Below are 19272 nucleotides of genomic sequence, written 5' to 3'. Positions count from 1 at the left end.
TGTGTGGGGTTTTTCATCAATTTGAAACAAGCCTCTTGACTGTTGGAATTAGGGATGTTAAAAATAAAATATCTAATAATATTATTCAATATTAGACATTCATTGATCCAGAGGAAACCGGTTATTATATCAAGACAACAACACAACTTGCCCTCACTCAGGGACAATAATATTTAATCTATTTAGATAGAGTATGTATGTATTATTTACAGATAATTGAAGGTACCTCAAAACATGAAACCAAGCCATGATGTCACACATCGTGTGCGTGTGTGTGTTACTTGAACAATTGTCACTGTGCTCCTAAATTTCTGTGTGCTCCTAAATTTGTATTTAGATTTTATTTATTAACATTTTATTTAGGAGCACATGTGCTCCTTGGGAAAAAGGTTAGCGTAGAGCCCTATATATGGAGACATTAACATTACGTTATCAAACATAGGGACGAAGACTGTAAAAAAAAGTGTCAAGAATGTTTTATAATCTTTATGTTAATTTTCATTATAAAAATGTTGTGCCCCCGAAATACAAAAAAAAGCCCCCGAAAAGCAATTAAGGGGGGCAAAAAAAGCCCTTGATTTTTTTTTCTAACCCTGGCTCTACAAACAAGGTAACGCACTCCTATCTTTTAAAGCGTGGCAGTGCTAGAACGGGGCCCGACTAATTCCCGGCGGTCAATGAGTTAAAGTGTCCTTTTCTTATGTGTTTAAAGTGACCTGTGGTGCGTTTGTGTGTGAGTGCAGAACGTATGTGTGTGCTCATGTGTGCTTTTGTGTGGAGAGATCAGTGTTCAGTGTTCTGATGGCCTGGGGGAAGAAGCTGAGCCTTAGTCTCTCTGTTCTTGCTGCGTGTATGCAGAGGCGATTTCCTGACGCAGCAGTTTGAACAGGCTGTTGTTTGGGTGGTGAGGGTCTTTCATATTGTTACGCATCCCAGTGGAGGGGCGCAACATAAGGCAACAGACATAATGGATGAGCATCCAGCGACACCAAATCAGGAAACAGTTTGCAAAATAATATTTATTTACAAAAAGGGCAACACAGAGATCAAGGAGGACTACCAATGGCACCAAATCAAACACAAAAAGGAAAAGAAAACCCACCCCCCCCCCCTTTACGGGCGCGAAGCACCCCGAAAAGTACAGTGGGTGGTGCTCACTCTAAGCTAGGGTATTTAACAGCAAGTCACCTACGTGATGCAAAATGTAGACCCCAGGGTATCTTCCTGTCCTCAATTGTCCCTGTGTGCAAAAACAAAATGTTAGTACATAGAAAAATTAACGCCATAGGCTAGGTGACAAGGATGAAAACAAATATACAATGGTTGGGGTAAAACAGAAATGTGCAATGAAAGACAATGGGTCCACAAAACAACAACTCAATGAATCAGAGCTTTTGGTACCAGCTCTACACCAACCTAATGCCCAAAAAGCCACAGCTCTACCCAAAACGACACCAAAAGAGCCACCGCTCTACACCAAAAGACAGAGAGTCAAAACGGAACACAAACTGGGACATATGGAGGAGTGTGGAGGTTGATTGCAGATTGGGAACAGGTGGTGCTGGGGAACTGGAACGCTGATTGCAACCAGGTGGTGCTGGGGACTGGAACCAGGGGATGCATCTGGGAAAAAGAGACATGTAGACAGGGGAAGACAAAAACAAGACAGAACCAACACAATACAAGCCTACATACCAGGCTTTCCGTTAGAAAAAATTGTTGCCGGCCTCAGTGTCCGGTAGATTTCAATCTACCGGTCAAATGAGAGAAATTCCGGTCAGAGTTTATTGAGCTTAAAAACAATTGATAGGCAAAATAATGACAACAAAACAAAAGAGTGACATCATCAAGGCATGTAGATTTATAATATTTTTACTTAAAACTAGGCTACTTTTGCGTATAGTCATTATATTCCAAATAAAATAAGTCCACGAGACTCCGTGCTGCTGCCGACTTTAAATCAAATAGGTGTCTGTGGGCAGTCGCCCGACATTAATAAACAGCAGTCTGTTATAATCACATTGAGCTAACGAATTCCGTTATATTGGACATTTGTATTAATTATATCAAGCGAAGAACTAAGAAATTTGGCAGAGAGAGACGGCAACATTATCGTGGGTTTGCGTGATGACTCTCTCTCTCCACCTCCCAACGACTTATTTGCGAGAGTGTCGATGCAGAGCAGCAGATTCAGCTGTTTTTTGGCTCTATCTGGGGACCGCTCAGCAGCGCCCCCCACCCAACAGCTAAATTGCCAATGGCTGAATTGGAGTACTGCACTGTGCCGCTGCTGTTCCGGCTCTGCAGCTGCACATGCATTCGCAAACCCAGCACTAAGCTCTCGCTGACAACGTTGTTGTCATTATTAGAAGCAACGATGAAACAAATGTAATGATTGTTTCGTTCATCGCATAGGCTATTTAATTTTAGCCTATTTTAATACAATTTAAATAATCAAATTGTGCTTAGAGGGAATTATTTTCACCTGACATTAAGACCGGAGAGATTAAATATGTCGGACTTCAACAGATTTTGCCGGTCAAATACCGGTAATTACCGGCTAACGGAAATGCTGCTACATACATAACACCCCTAACATAAATCCACATACATAAATACCAGCATCCGTAACAATTATTCTGCAGGCTCTGGATTTGCACCTCCTGTTATATAAGTCCTGCAGGGGTGGTAGTGCAATACCCATAGTACGCTCTGCTGAGTGCACCACTCACCACAGGGAGAATATGAGATCCAAGGAGCTGCCTGCTTTGTGAGTGGGAGCCATGACAGTGGGAGTCAGGTCAAAGGATTGTAGGAGAGAGACCACTGTGTCTGATTGAGATGAGTCAGGCAGGTTAACACCGCCCATTAGAAGGAGGGGGGTGCCATCTTCTGGTAACGAGCTTAGAAGCATGTCCATCTTATCTGGGAAGTGATCGAGGGGACCTGTAGGGTGATAGAGAGTAACAATGGTGAGATTGAAGGGATTAGAGACGGATACTGCATGGTATTCGAGAGACGAGAGTGACAGCGCTGGGAGTGACGTTAAGTTTGTAGCCCATGAGGGGGATGTCAAGAGACCAGTGCCTCCACCATGTCTGGAAGGTCGTGGTGTGTGAGTGAAGTTATAGTTTGTAGTTAAGGCTGCAGGTGTTGTCGAGTTATCCGGCGTTATCCAGGTCTCGGTTAGAGCCAGGAGCTTTAGGTTTTGCCTATGGGCGTAGGCAGTAATGAAGTCAGCTATTCTGATGGCTGATTGACAATTCCATAAGCCTCCACGTACAGTGACAGGTATATTAATGGCGTGTGGGGGGCGGGGGTAGGAGAGATTAGCCGGATTGCTACCAAACTGTCGTGGGTGGCTTGAATCTGGTCTGGAGGAGCAGAGTGTTGAGATGGGTACGAGGCACATTGTGGTGTCAGAGTAGCAGGGAGAGAGGTGACGTTGGGGAGGAAGAGAGGCAGAGAAATTGCAGAGTGGGAGAGAAAGGAAACCATTTCAGAGTAGAGTAATGGATAAGATAATGGTCTACTTAGCACTAGATGAGTTGGTCGGTTCCCTGCTCGGAGAACTCCTCTTTGTGCCTCTCCGTTCGCTGACGCTGACCCAGCAAGCCTTTAAATCTCTATCACTAATTACTGATGTCTGACACCTGCCACATGCAGATGGCCACACCTCCGGTATCTAGGGTCAGCTGGGATGAAACTAGTTCTGATTTTAAGATCACAATTCCTAAAGTTAGGGCGACTGAATGGCGCAGTGGGCAAGGCGCTCGCCACTAACGCAGGAGATGCTGGGTTCGAGCCCAGCTCTCTGCGTTGCTACCGGCTTGGCCGGTCGTCGTACTAACACAATTGGGCAGTGTTAGAGGGTGGGAAAGCCGGTGGGTGGGGATTGGACGTTGTGGACGGCGACTCCTACAGGTCGGTTGGTGCGCCTGTACAGCAGAATCAGGAAGTATTGGGGGCAGCGTGAGCCTCCCACACGTTACACCTCGCCACTGAGAGATCGCGCTGTTCAGGTGAAAAGATGCGACAGCTGCCTCCTCGTGTACCGGAGGGGACACGTGATGCAAGGCTTGGTCCTCACTGCAGCCGACCAGTGGGAGGCGTAGTCTAGCAGCGTTCGAGACAGGGGAGGGGAGAATTGGAAATACGAAAAACTTCAAAAATGATGTAGACAAGTATATCCAGTTAAATTATCCTACCCTCTCTGTGTTTCCCCCACCGCTCCAGGAACTTCGGCAGCAGTAAGGTGACCGTGCTCGGCTACGGCCTGCTCACCACGGATGCGCGGGCCCTGGTGGAGGCTCTGAGCAGGCAGAGCTTTGCTGTGGTGCTGGTGGACGAGTCCCACTACCTCAAGTCACGCAACGCCGCGCGCAGCAAGATCCTGGTGCCCCTCATCCAGCACGCCAAGAGGGCCATCCTACTCACTGGCACCCCGGCCCTGGGCAGACCCGAGGAGGTACATCCTCACTCACTCACTCACTCACTCACTCACTCACTCACTCACTCACTCACTCACTCACTCACTCACTCACTCACTCACTCACTCACTCACTCACTCACACTGTACACCAGAGAACAATTGACAAAGTCGATTTTTTTGTTCTTCAAACAATGGAAATCGTTTGGCATGAAAAGGCTACATTATCCAACCTCTTGACAAGTAAATGAGAATTTACCATCATCAGCAAGTAAACTACAATTTCTGTTCTACAGTTTGAATTGATGGAACTGAAAGTGAATGAACCCACCCATCATGCTCTCGGATTAGACTATAAGTATGTCACACATGGAGAGATACTATTATTTAGTACTCAAAACAATAGACATCGAAGGACACCATTGAGTGATATGAGCACCGAACTACGGATCTTTTTGACCCAAGACCATGAGACATCATTTCATGTATAAAGTGTATAATATATATATTGGTCTTGGACAAGCAAGTACAACACGATTATCCTAAAGCAACTATGGACACATCTTTACAATGTAACAGAGTGTTGAGTGGTGTAGGTGCACGTGTGATACACAGAGACCTGTGACTCTAGTGGGTGCACGTGTGATACACAGAGACCTGTGACTCTAGTGGGTGGACGTGTGGTACACAGAGACCTGTGACTCTAGTGGGTGCACGTGTGGTACACAGAGACCTGTGACTCTAGTGGGTGCACGTATGGTACACACAGACCTGTGACTCTAGTGGGTGCACGTGTGGTACACAGACCTGTGACTCTAGTGGGTGCATGTGTGGTACACACTACAGAGACCTGTGACTCTAGTGGGTGCACGTGTGGTACACAGACTGTGACTCTAGTGGGTGCACGTGTGGTACACAGACCTGTGACTCTAGTGGGTGCACGTGTGGTACACAGACCTGTGACTCTAGTGGGTGCACGTGTGGTACAGAGACCTGTGACTCTAGTGGGTGAACGTGTGCTACACAGAGACCTGTGACTCTAGTGGGTGCACGTGTGGTACACAGAGACCTGTGACTCTAGTGTCCCGTCATCTGTCTCGGATTTCTTTCAGCCTACATTTGTTCTCCGAAGCCCGACTACCCTTTTAATAAGCCATTAATGAAAAGCATTTGTCCCGGCTTCTGAAAGGGCGATACAGGCTGATTTACACCATGGCATAGCGCCCAGTACTGGGTGTGCGCTACATTAGTAGAACAACCAAACCTTAAATGGAAAAGGAATACCTGATTGTGGCAAGGAGGAAAGAGAGAGGGAAAAGGGAGAGTGAGAACCAGAGGGAGAGAGAGAGAAGAAAGGGGGAGAAGGAGGGAGGTAGGTGAGGGGGCCTAGGGGGAGGAGAGAAGAGTCTGAGGGCTATGCGTGCGATTGGGAGGCAGTCAGCACTGAGGTTTAAGTTTATTTATACTTTTTTTTACCCAGGGACCGTGCACATTAATCAACACATTCAGTTTCCACATCAATGTAAATGTGCCAGAATTAGCTAATGAGCTAGTTTTCACCTGTAGTCCTTGCCTAACATGCAGGTCGTTATGGTAGCATAAAAAGGTAGCAGGTGCAACAGTCGGTTATGATTTGTTGCAGATTTTGTTTAAAAGCAGTGAAGGCACTGAGTGTAAGGGTGTTTTGTAAGGTGTTCCAACTTCCAAATTGGAAGGCGTTGCGGCCAGAATATGAACTTGACTTGATGTTAGGCACAAGCACAGGTCTCTTGAAATGGCAAGTGCTACAAGATATGATCTCTGTTGTGAAGGGCCAGATTAAACTGAGAATCTACCTTTATTGTTTGATATACTTTGTATATTATTTATATATATACACGGAATATCCCTTTACCTGCGTTCAAACCAGAGTAATATTCGCTCTCCTATTGGACAGCGCCCCCAGGCGCCAGCGCGCAAGCCCCCAACGGCAGGTTCAAAGACAAGTGCAGGCATGTCGGAACATGCCCGGAGTCAGCGTAGTGATACCAGACAAGGACTGAGGTTGGGACTAGATATTCACTTAAGTATAAATACAGCGCAAGGTGCGCACACCGTGCTTAGCTTCGTGTCTTCGTTCAGTACCTTACCCACCTTATCCACGAGTCAACGTGCAGTGAAGTGAGCAACCTTGCGTCTAACAGAGCATTGAGAACCGCGTGCGAATAGAATGGTAAAAGTGTTTAATGAAGTAACGTTGAGTTCGACTTAATCTAATGTGAAGTGAATAGTCGTTCATTTATTGTATATCGTGCGGCCACAGTTCGTTCGTGTGTAGCATTACCCAGCGGTTCGTCGTGTCTTTAGCTAGTGTACTTAACCAGGGTGTGTGGCCTAAATACGTCGCCCACACCCGAGGAGTCCTAGGCGGAGAACCGTTGGACATGTACACAGGCGAATTGGCGTCGGCGATTGCAGAACCATTACTGGTTGGATTATATTGATTTGGAACGTGGTACCCGGAGAAGAGCATCGTTGATTTCCACTATCGTTTGGGATTCAACCTCGTGAGGATTACAACTCGGGCCGGCCTCGTGGACGGAGGCTGGCTAGCTGTCATCAATGCTGTCGAGCATTTGGATTACAATTATTACTTTGCTGCTGATCAAGGGATTTACAAGGACCGACTCCTGTACCTGGAGTCTCTTTATTCCTCATTGAATCAGACGGAGTACCCGAACATTCCTCTACCCTCCAGGCCTTACACCCCCGGAGGGAACCCATTGTCTCCAGGCGGTACCAGTGTTGCTACTATACGACAGGTGGTGTCAACTTAGACCCATCGTAGGATTCCTGCTATTCTTAGTGACTCATGCTATTGACTGACTTTACGTATATTCTTCGCCATACAAGCGCGACCCTAATTCTCATTCTGTAACCTAACGTTGCCTAATAATAATAAATTACCCTCAAATACTATTTCTTTGTCAATGCCGTGTTCTTGTGGGTGTTCACCATCTATATTTGATGTACTGTCTGGCCAGTAATTAAAGTACATAACTAGCAGTGGTTTAATCTATCACAATCTTTAATACAGTCAGGGTTTTGTAACCCCTCAGTTACAATCTCTATAATAATAATAATAATAATAATAATAATAATAATAATAATAATAATAATAATAATAATAATAATAATAATAATAATAATAATAATAATAATAAAGAAAAGTGGTTTAAACATATAGGCCAGTTAGCCTTATGAAAACAAAGCTATACATCTTTAATTCTTTAAAATGATTCACATATGGTGGTGAAAATGTGTAGAAATATAGTAATATGATATTTTGGACATAATCGCCCACCCATACGTAAAGTATATAGTCCCCTGGGATTGAACCCACAACCTGAGCGACTAAGAATGACATGATGTGTCATGTTTTTGTTGTTTTACTTGATACAAATGTATTATTGACTATTTATTCCAACTTGAGTCCAACCTCTGCCTGTCTGTTTCATTAAGCTCTTCATGCAGGTTGAGGCTCTTTACCCCAAGAGCTTTGGCTCCTGGACGGACTACGCCAAGAGATACTGCAACGGACATTACAGGTGACCACACACACACACACACACACGCACGCGCGCGCGCACACACACACACACACACACACACACACACACACACACACACACACACACACACACACACACACACACACACACACACACACACACACACACGCACACACACACCACCTTATAGGGATGAACTGATACTATACCATTATTGACATCCATAATCTCTGCATCGTGCCATGAGGACAATTCCTTCAGGCAAAGAAAAACACATAAAGGTGCAGTGACTTCAGAAAGCTAGCTAGTGAGCAAGCTGGAGATGCAGGCAAGCTACGTAAAAGAACAATGGTGTTACAACATAACTTGAGACCTATTTTGGATGTATGTAGGTGGGGTGTGTGCTGCCTAGGAAGATATTTTTTGCAACATGCAGAATCCCCAGGCGTGCCAAGTACATGGACAGCCCGATCTTAAAATATGTAAATACAGTACTAATCGACCACAGGAAAAAAAGTACATACTGTACTTTATGTTGGAGCCATAAGTAATATAGTTACGTATTGTATGTTTTCATAAAACCTTAAGTTTCCTTGCTGGGGATGTAACCCTAACATTAACCATAACTTTATGTCTTAACCATAACTGTTAAGTGAATGTTAAAATGTACCTCAATTCTAACTATAATCATAGTTGGATAGTGGTGAGAGCACTCGCCCAAGACTGCAATGATTATTGTTTCAACTCCTGGTTGCGACGTTTGTTTTGGACTTTAATAATAATATTACTTATTATTATACACATTATGTACCTTTTTTTCCCCCTGTGGTCGGGTTAGTACTTTATTTATGTTTTCTGATGACCGTGTTGCCATGGAATATAAAAAACAACAAAAATATTTGTATGCCAAAAATAATGCCACATTCATTCGGAAATCAATAATAATTTCCGTTTTGCGAGTCAACCTCTGTGTCATTGCCTGGGAAACTCGACACGATGCCAGTGCCATTGCTATCAGTATTACATCCTACAAGATGACAGTTGAATGATCCAGAGAAAAAGGTACCTTCATCATGTCATGGTTCACAATTTACTAATGTAATATAAAGACAAAATATTAACTTTTGGTGAGAACAGACCACAGGAACAGGCAGCGAGGAGAGCACCTGGGAGCCTGCATGGAGGTTTCAATACATGGGCCTCCTGTGACAGAATGTCCATATCATGAATTTGTCTCCAAGCCAAGGAAGATATAAAGTGCAGTAATGAATCATGCACACTATGTCCATGTGCTAATGTTTTGCAAAGGTCATAGGTTACACAGCTTATCTCTATGCAATACATGCATCTTATTAAGTCATCCTCTCCTTGTGATCACTTAGTTTTAAGTCTTGGAATATACAGAGCGAACAAAAATGTAAATATAAATCGCAGACCACCTGCCGTGCCATCTGACTGAAGCCGACCGCGCCAATATGCCATCCTGTGCGCCTCGTCTGTTCTTTTTTTTGTGTGTACCACCAGGCCTGAAGAACATTCTAGAGGAAACACTGATGTGTCTGAATCTGACATACCACACATACACATACTATGCACGCATGCACGCACGCACACACGCACGTACACACACACACACACACACACACACACACACATGCCACCCTCAAATTACATCATGCACACATGTCATCTAGACTCTCTTCACCAGGTACTTCGGCAGCCGCAGGCAGTGGGACAGTCGCGGAGCCTCCAACCTGGAGGAGCTGCACGGCCGGCTGAACCAGATCATGATCCGACGCCTCAAGGACCAGGTCCTCACTCAGCTGCCCCCCAAAGTCCGCCAGCGCATCCCTTTCGACTTGCCCAAAGACGCTGCCAAGGTAGCCTCCACATACAGTGTACTGTGTTGTACAAGACATTGTTTTTATTACCGTATTGTCCTGAATATAAGATAGTGTTTTTATTACCGTATTGTCCTGAATATAAGATAGTGTTTTTATTACCGTATTGTCCTGAATATAAGATAGTGTTTTTATTACCGTATTGTCCTGAATATAAGATAGTGTTTTTATTACCGTATTGTCCTGAATATAAGAGTTTTCTATTACCGTATTGTCCTGAATATTAGAGTTTTCTATTACCGTATTGTCCTGGATATAAGAGTGTTTTTATTACCGTATTGTCCTGAATATAAGAGTGTTTTTATTACCGTATTGTCCTGAATATAAGCTAGTGTTTTTATTACCGTATTGTCCTGAATATAAGAGTTTTTTATTACCGTATTGTCCTGGATATAAGAGTTTTTTATTACCGTATTGTCCTGAATATAAGTGTTTTTATTACCGTATTGTCCTGAATATAAGAGTGTTTTTATTACCGTATTGTCCTGAATATAAGAGTTTTTTATTACCTTATTGTCCCAAATATAAGACAGTGTTTTTATTACCGTATTGTCCCAAATATAAGACAGTGTTTTTATTACCATATTGTCCTGAATATAAGTGTTTTTATCACTTTCTTTGCCACGCTTATGTACATCCTTATACCATCCTCTGCCAGCTCTATTTGTCTATGGAGAAGTTCCCCTTCTTTGCAGGGCTATAACTTTTTAAATTGTATTGCTAAATTGACATTACTATGGCCCATTCAACGTCAATTATCTATCGTTCAGGATGTAGGAACGTTATACTTTTTCATTCACATATTCATACTAAAATACGGTCTAAAGTATAAATATGTTTTTATCGTTTTCTGCAGCATTCTGCAGAACGTGATTTATAGCCCTAAATGCATTATATTGATGATCAAATACAGTTTGATAGCGATCAGCGCCAGATGAAAAATGTCAAATGGACGTGCTTCTAGAAGTTACTACTTATCATCTGATGTTGACCGGATGGGGGGGGGGTCGTTTATAATTCCGTGGCCAACGTTAGATGATTCATGTAGTGTAGGTGATATGATCATTAGAGCAGTTTGTATCGAACACGATAAAAATAAACGCTGAAACTTACCCCAGTCTCCTCGGGCCGTTGGGCGATGAGCGTGGAGCAAAAATATTCCTATTATGGGATGTTGAAATATGCGATCCATCTCAACAGTAGATCTCAAGTCTCCGCGGGAGAAATATGATTGCGATCACAGATTTTTGAAATATTGATCTCAATGACGTGTTACAGCGTCATTGGCAGAATTAGCATGGCGGGGAATGACGAGTTAAGGCGTCCTTGGCAATTAAAGTGTTATTACCGTATTGTCCTGGATATAAGATAGTGTTTTTATTACCGTATTGTCCTGGATATAAGAGTTTTTTATTACCGTATTGTCCTGGATATAAGAGTGTTTTTATTACCGTATTGTCCTGGATATAAGAGTGTTTTTGTTACCGTATTGTCCTGAATATAAGACCGCGTTTTTATTACCGTATTGTCCTGAATATATGACAGCGTTTTTATTACCATATTGTCCTGAATATTAGTGTTTTTATTACCATATTGTCCCAAATATAAGACAGTGATTTTTGCAGCAAATTACAGCTGAAAAAGTGGGGTTGTCTTATATTCACGCTCTAGAAATCGGAGGTGTCATGGTAAAGCACGTTTGAATTTTGAGCGGTACTTAGCACCTTTACGTGTTAGCTAGTATGACATGTTTGAATTTGGAGCGATACTTAGCCCTTTTACGTGTTAGCTAGTGTGCCATGTTTGAATTTGGAGCAATACTTAGCCCCTTTACATGTTAACTAGTGTGACATGTTTGAATTTGGAGCAATACTTAGCCCCTTTACATGTTAGCTAGTGTGACATGTTTGAATTTGGAGCGGTACTTAGCCCCTTTACTTGTTCGCTAGTTCAAGTTCAAGTTCTTTAATAGTTGTCATACAGAAGTACAGAATACTTTCATACAAAATGCTTCTTACTGTTACGCTCCAGAGACTGTGCTAGACAAGATAGTATCAAATAACATAATAACATAATATAGCATGAATTTAGAAGAAGAAAATGAGGTCACAGTGTTCGGTATAGACATATGTACAATGTTCTGAGTTACCATATAATATACAATACACAATACTATGCAGTGTACTAATGTACAGTACTATCTAGTGCAAAGCAGAAATGGGATGAGGTACAATTTTAGGTACAATTTACAGTAAGGTGTACGAGTTGTAGTGCAATCCTTCATCCATAAATGTAAAGTGTGGGGAGTGGGTGCTACAGTGTGTTTGTTTAAAGTGGGTGTGTGCTATAAGTGTGTGGAGTGGGTGCTACAGTGTGTTTGTTTAAAGTGAGTGTGTGCGTGTGGATGTGTGTGCTATGTGCGTTTGGTGGTTGTTGTTGTGTAGTGTTCATTCATTGTTCGTTTAGCAGCCTGATGGCCTGGGGATAGAAGCTTCTTCTGAGTCTTTCTGTGCTCGCCTTGAGACTCCTGTATCGCTTGCCTGACCGCAGCAGTTCAAAGAGGCAGTTGTTCGGGTGACTGGAGTCTTTAATGATTCTCTTAGCCTTGCCCTTGCAACGCTTGTAGTAAATGTTCTGGAGGGTGGGGAGCCCCCCTCCAATTGTGCGTTCGGCTGAACGTGTCACTCTTTGTAGTCTGCTTTGGTCTTGTGCAGTGCTATTCCCAAACCAGGAGGTGATGTTGCCGGTCAAGATGCTCTCTATTGTACATGAGTAGAAGTTCTTAAGGATCTTCTGGCTGACTTGGAACTTCCTTAGGCGCCTGAGGAAGTAGAGGCGTTGTCGTGCCTTCTTCACAACACTGTTAATGTGTGTGGTCCATGTCAAGTCCTCGGATATGTAGGCTCCGAGGTACTTAAAGCTGTTGACTCTCTCAACCGGTGCCCCGTCGATGCTGAGGGGGCTGTAGTCCTTGACCCCCGACCTCCTGAAGTCCACAATCATCTCCTTTGTTTTGCTGACGTTCAGGGAGAGGCTGTTTTCCTGGCACCATCCCGCCAGGACCTTGACCTCTTCCAGTGTGTGACATGTTTGGTATATACAGTATGTCACATGGCTTCTTGCAGGCAGTGTTGGACGCTGTTGAGGAGTGAAGGTGTGCATAGAACCCTGGCCTCAGTAAGGTTTTGAGAGAGAGTATTGTGCTCAGCAGCACCTCCCATGCCTCACTGTTTGAGCTGGAGCTCGCTCCGCTATGAGCAGCTCCAGGATTAGATGAACTGTTTTGAGACCAGCTTAGTCGACTCGCAGGTAATGGTAGCTTAGGTCATTGTAAAATTACATATCGGTTAGTGATCAGTGTAAAGAGTAGGGGGTTCCCTAACGCTCCCGGTAAAGAGTAGGGGGTTCCCTGACGTTCCCGGTAAAGAGTAGGGGGTTCCCTGACGTTCCCGGTAAAGAGTAGTGGGTTCCCTGTCACTCCCGGTAAAGAGTAGTAGGTTCCTTGACATTCCTGGTAAAAGTCACATCAAGCGGCACGGTGGTGTAGTGGTTAACACTGTCGCCTCACAGCAAGAAGGTCCAGGGTTCGATTCCCGCTTGGGGACCAGGTTTCCATGATGCCAGTTACCCAGGTGGGGTATCTCCCAGGCCTTTCTGTGTGGAGTTTGCATGTTCTCCCCGTGCTCGCAAGGGTTTCCCCCCCGATAAGATAAACCCAATGGAAAAACATGCACAACAATAGATCGCTAACGCTGTGGCGTCCTTGACGAAGACGGACAGGAGCACTTGGATTGGTCCCCTGGCGCGGCTCACGTTGACGCCTGTCTGCTCCCGGCTGCCCTTGGGGGGGAAGGACGACGGGATGGGTTAATCGCAGATACGAATTGCATGCATGCATCGCATGTGTGCCGATTGATGACCTCTGAGCAGGTCCTAAATTATTATTTTTAATCAAATCAAATGTATTTGTATAGCCCGAGATCACATGGAATTGCCCCCAAGGGCTTTACAAGTCAAGAAGAAACATCACAATAGTTCAAGAACAAAAACCACCATACAATCCATATATGCAACACTCCCAGACTTTCCCCAAATGAAGATGAAGAACGACTCACTAAAACCTAGCAAATAGGAAAAAAAGCACCACAGGTGGTGTGGAGGAGAGAAACCTCAGATGGGATATTCAAAGGGGGATCCCCCAACAGGATGTCGGTGATAATAAAGTGTTGCTATGGATGATAGATGGATGGAGAGTAGAACAGGCAAATAATTGGTATGTATATCAGGGTTTCCGTTAGAATTTTTTTTTGCCGGTCTCAGGGTCCGGTAGATTTAAATCTACCGGTCAAATGAGAGAAATTCCGGTCAGAGTTTATTGAGCTTAAAAACAATTGATAGGCAGGCTATATAAAGAATGACATCCTCAAGGCATGTAGATTTATAATATTTTAACTTAAAACTAGGCTACTTTTGTGTATAGTCATTATATTCCAAATAAAATGATTCCCGAGACTCCGTGCTGCTGCTGACTTTAAATCAAATAGGTGTCTGTGGGCAGTCGGCCCGACATTAATAAACAGCAGTCTGTTATAATCACATTTTTATTTTTATGAGCTAACGAATTCCGTTATATTGGACATTTGTATTAATTATATCAAGCGAAGAACTGAGAAATTTGGCAGAGAGAGACGGCAACATTATCGTGGGTTTGCGAGAGTATGCTGCTGCAGAGCAGCACATTCAGCTGTTTTCAGGCCCTATCTGGGGACCGCTCAGCAGCGCCCCCCACCCAACAGCTGAATTGCCAATGGCTGAATTGGAGTACTGCACTGTGCCGGCACACATGGTGGATTCTGTGGCTCTGCAGCTGCATGCACTCGCAAACCCAGCACTAAGCTCCCGCTGACAACATCGCTGTCATTATTATACCTGCTTGGTGAAGCAACGATGAAACAAATGTAATGATTGTTTCGTTCATCGCATAGGCTATTTAATTTTAGCCTATTTTAATACAATTCAAATAATCAAATTGTGCTTAGAGGGAATTATTTTCACCGGACATTAAGACCGGAGAGATTAAATATGTCGGACTTCAACAGATTTTGCCGGTCAAATACCGGTAATTACCGGCTAACGGAAACCCTGATGTATATATATACATGTAATGAAATACATAGTGACCCTGACTAGCGATTCATGCCACATGCCTCCATTTTCATTTTCCAGCTTGTGAAAGTACAGAATGTAAGCTTTCAAATGATGTGTCATACGTTGAAATCTGAGAATGTTTGAAGATGATGTGCTCATTTGAATCTTGTAAAACAGTATTTTATTCTAGATAGATTGAAGCAGAGAAAAAGCCTCTCAAAGATTTGAACACTTCTCTCAGTTTGGGCTGGGCGTGAACAATACCTGAATAGCATTAACATACGGTAATTAAATGTTGTCACAGTAAATGCTGTCATGCCTGTGAAAATAGCTGGTAAACAAGCGTAAAATGAAATGGAATATAATATTTCTAGAGGCTTTATTGTCATTAGAAAATTAAGAAGATAAAATAAAATAGTAAATTTCTATGTTCAATGCGTACAAGTGTATGCATCCTAACGTGCAGTGCATGGTCCATGTGTGTGGTGTGTGTGTTCAAGACTGTGGTCTCTGATAATGTTAAAACTGACTTTTTTCAAGTTCTTCTTTCTATGTTCACAGAAAGGTAAAGAAACAATATACGTTGTATTTTATGGCAATAGCGTTTAAGTTTGTTGGACCCGTGAGATTTAAACATGTAAAACGTCCGAAAAATGTGATATGGTTGGACTTCCGCTGTTGGACTTTCGCTGTCGGCGTAGTTTTATAAAATCTAGACGCAAATCGAAAGCCCTGGGTCCTCTGTTTTAGGACTACGATTTCTTCTCACGTCTAATTCGCCCGGTTTCCGGTCGAATGCGCCAAGCTTATTATTTCGCTTACACTTCTAAATCATTGTAAGGAATTGTAAGAGGTTATGATGCCGTTTAAATGTGGTGACCGTAACGTTATTTGAACGCTATACTTTTCTCGCTCATTGACACAATTAAAAAAGTCCAATACCTCGTTCATTAAAATCTGATGGAATGTTTTTATGGGCGTCACTTTCCCAACTCCAACTCGCCACTCGTCTTGATTCGCATGCTAATTTAATTCCGCCCCCATCCGATGACCAAAGTCACACGGAAACAGCCTTTTTTAAACAAAGAATTGTTACTATTAGAGATACTATAACTGTTAGCTTTCAAACTGTTCTTAAACATTCAAACAGTGATAATCTTTTTTTAAACACAAAAAAAAGCTTTTGTGTTTAAAAAAGCTTTGCTCTCACATGAAATGCCACGGGCCGAATACTGGTCGATAGCGCTGGGCACGGTCACATACATACATACAGTACATGGTAGCAATAGTATCTAAAGTACATAATAACATTAAAATAAAAAGAGCTAAAAACTAAAAAAGAGCATAGGAATACGAGCGCTGGTGTGAAAATAAGATAAAGGCTAGGTCAAGGCTCGGAGCTCAAAGTCCCAGAGTCATATTCCCCAGGGGGCAGGAGAACCGCTCGGGTGCAGTTGAAGTAGAGTGGGCATGGTTAGACGCCGGTCAACTTAGGGCGACGTAGAGCAGATCCATTGCGCTTGTGGTAGTCGGATCCGGTTTGAGGTAGAATAGCCGCTGCAGTTGACGCTGTTTGCCACATCAAGGACGGCACAGGGAAGATCACACCACCTTGACCATCACACCACCTTGACAGGCCCAACGGGGGCAGGACCAGGGCTGGCTGTATACCTGTATATCAACACACTATCACTCGAGACATCCACTCACAGAGAGACGGGGATTAGAGAGTTTGCAATAGGCAGATTTTATTTCTTTTATCCACTTTTTTCTCCCATTTTCTATTTTTCTCCCATCCCAATTTTCGTATCATCCAATTCAACCCTCCCCTGTCTTTGAACGCTGTTTCTTGCCTCCCACAAGCCGGCTGCAATGTGGACTAAGTCATACATAGCACGAGTCCCCTCCGATACTCGAGGTAACAGCAGTCGCATCTTTCCACCTGCGCGGCGCGATCTTTCAGCGTCAGGGGTCTTCGCTTTGGAGGGGCCCCGCCCCCGTCGCTTCCTGATTCTACTGCGCAGGCGCACCAACCGACCTGTAGGAGTCGCTGTCCACAACGCCCAATCTCCACCCATCAGTTTCCCTCCCCCTAATACTGCCAATGTGTATTAGTGCGGACGACCAGCTAAACTGAAAGCAATGTGGAGCGCTGGGCTCGAACAGGGAGGCGAACCTGTTCGAGCCCAGTCTCCAGTATTCGTGATGAGCGCCTTGCCCACTGCACCACGTAGCCGCCCCGCAATAGGCAGACAATTGAGTGAGTTCCCTGACGTTCGTGGTAAAGAGCAGTGGGTTCCCCGACGTTCGGAACCTTCCTAACCTCGCCATGGCAGCTGTCTTCATAAGATCACGCGGGGATCCCATCTCGTCAGGTGAGACAGTGGGTTTGGATCAATCAAGCGTCCTTTGAGGAACTACTGGCGGCTATACAGACAAAGATACTCTGGCAAGTATTTGTTTTAAAGCGCCGGCCCTATTCCAAGCGGCGTCCCGCACCATTCTGCCTAGCAGACCATCTGGCGGATCAGATTACGACGTTCCTGGTCTCTGACTTCAAGGCCATCCCTCTCCTTAATTGGCTGATATCATTCCTTGTCTCCCGAGCCTTTCAGCCATAGTGTGTGTGTGTTGTGTGCCATTGAGCCCTCGTAGCCCAAAGTTGGGTGCTACTGACGGTGGTGGTGGAGGAGGCAATTTCCCGCCGTACATTGTAAAGTGCTTCGAGTGTCAAGAAAAGCGCTACATAAATGCAGTAATTCATCCATTCATTTTATCTCCCACATCCATACACTCTTTATTTCCCTCTTGCCCTTTTCGTTCTTCACTCCAGTCTTTTGCCAGAGGGTTATAATAATATAGGATAGAAGTATACACACTGACTCTCTGCTGGAATTCTGTTCGCCTCAGCACATTCTCACTGACACGCTCCTCTCTAATGTTGTGTCTCTAATGTGTGTGTGTGTGTGTGTCCGTTAGCATTTTAACTGTAACACTTGAGTTAACACACATCCAATACAGCATTGTAAGAATATTCATAATCAAGCAATTACCCACAGACGGGCCTGGGTATTATGTACCTTCTATCACGACTAAGGTATGTTGTCTGCCCGACGCACATGTTTGGTTTCGCAAGGTTTCTTGTGGTGCGGTTTGTTTGCATTGGTGTGAACACGGTAATCATCAGGTCTCCACCAATCCACCAAAACACCACACCCTGGTCCAGCTGTGTGAGGTGGTCTCATCCTGGTCCACCTGTTTGAGGTGGTCTCATCCTGGTCCACCTGTTTGAGGTGGTCTCACCCTGGTCCTGTTTGAGGTGGTCTCATCCTGGTCCTGTTTGAGGTGGTCTCATCCTGGTCCTGTTTGAGGTGGTCTCATCCTGGTCCTGTTTGAGGTGGTCTCATCCTGGTCCCCCTGTTTGAGGTGATCTCATCCTGGTCCTCCTCTTTGAGGTGGTCTCATCCTGGTCCTCCTGTTTGAGGCGGTCTCACCCTGGTCCACCTGTTTGAGGCGGTCTCACCCTGGTCCACCTGTTTGAGGCGGTCTCATCCTGGTCCTCATGTTTGAGGTGGTCTCATCCTGGTCCTCCTGTTTGAGGTGGTCTCACCCTGGTCCACCTGTTTGAGGTGGTCTCACCCTGGTCCACCTGTTTGAGGTGGTCTCATCCTGGTCCACCTGTTTGAGGCGGTCTCATCCTGGTCCCCCTGTTTGAGGCGGTCTCATCCTGGTCCTGTTTGAGGTGGTCTCATCCTGGTCCACCTGTTTGAGGTGGTCTCATCCTGGTCCTGTTTGAGGTGGTCTCATCCTGGTCCTGTTTGAGGCGGTCTCATCCTGGTCCACCTGTTTGAGGTGGTCTCATCCTGGTCCACCTGTTTGAGGCGGTCTCATCCTGGTCCACCTGTTTGAGTTGGTCTCATCCTGGTCCTGTTTGAGGCGGTCTCACCCTGGTCCTGTTTGAGGTGGTCTCACCCTGGTCCACCTGTTTGAGGCGGTCTCATCCTGGTCCACCTGTTTGAGGTGGTCTCATCCTGGTCCACCTGTTTGAGTTGGTCTCATCCTGGTCCCCCTGTTTGAGTTGGTCTCATCCTGGTCCTGTTTGAGGCGGTCTCACCCTGGTCCTGTTTGAGGTGGTCTCACCCTGGTCCTCCTCTTTGAGGTGGTCTCACCCTGGTCCTGTTTGAGGCGGTCTCACCCTGGTCCTGTTTGAGGCGGTCTCACCCTGGTCCAGCTGTTGGAGGTG

At 44.6% G+C, this 19272-nt stretch overlaps 1 protein-coding gene across 1 annotated transcript in view; it reads left to right on the top strand.

Moving 5' to 3' along the window:
* zranb3 (zinc finger, RAN-binding domain containing 3) overlaps positions 1 to 19272 on the top strand; it is a 202725-nt gene that overhangs the window by 24755 nt on the left and 158698 nt on the right. Inside the window, exons 5-7 of the mRNA XM_084315238.1 lie at positions 4237 to 4468; positions 7931 to 8016; positions 9689 to 9860. Coding sequence (XP_084171364.1) covers positions 4237 to 4468; positions 7931 to 8016; positions 9689 to 9860 — 490 coding nt within the window. The remainder of the gene's footprint in view (positions 1 to 4236; positions 4469 to 7930; positions 8017 to 9688; positions 9861 to 19272) is intronic.

The sequence above is a fragment of the Notolepis coatsorum genome (genome assembly GCF_963971535.1).
Source record: "Notolepis coatsorum genome assembly, chromosome: 1".
Classification (NCBI taxonomy): domain Eukaryota; kingdom Metazoa; phylum Chordata; class Actinopteri; order Aulopiformes; family Paralepididae; genus Notolepis; species Notolepis coatsorum.
The sequence above is the reverse complement of the archived record's forward strand: the minus strand, read 5'-3'. Positions and strand labels throughout refer to the sequence as shown.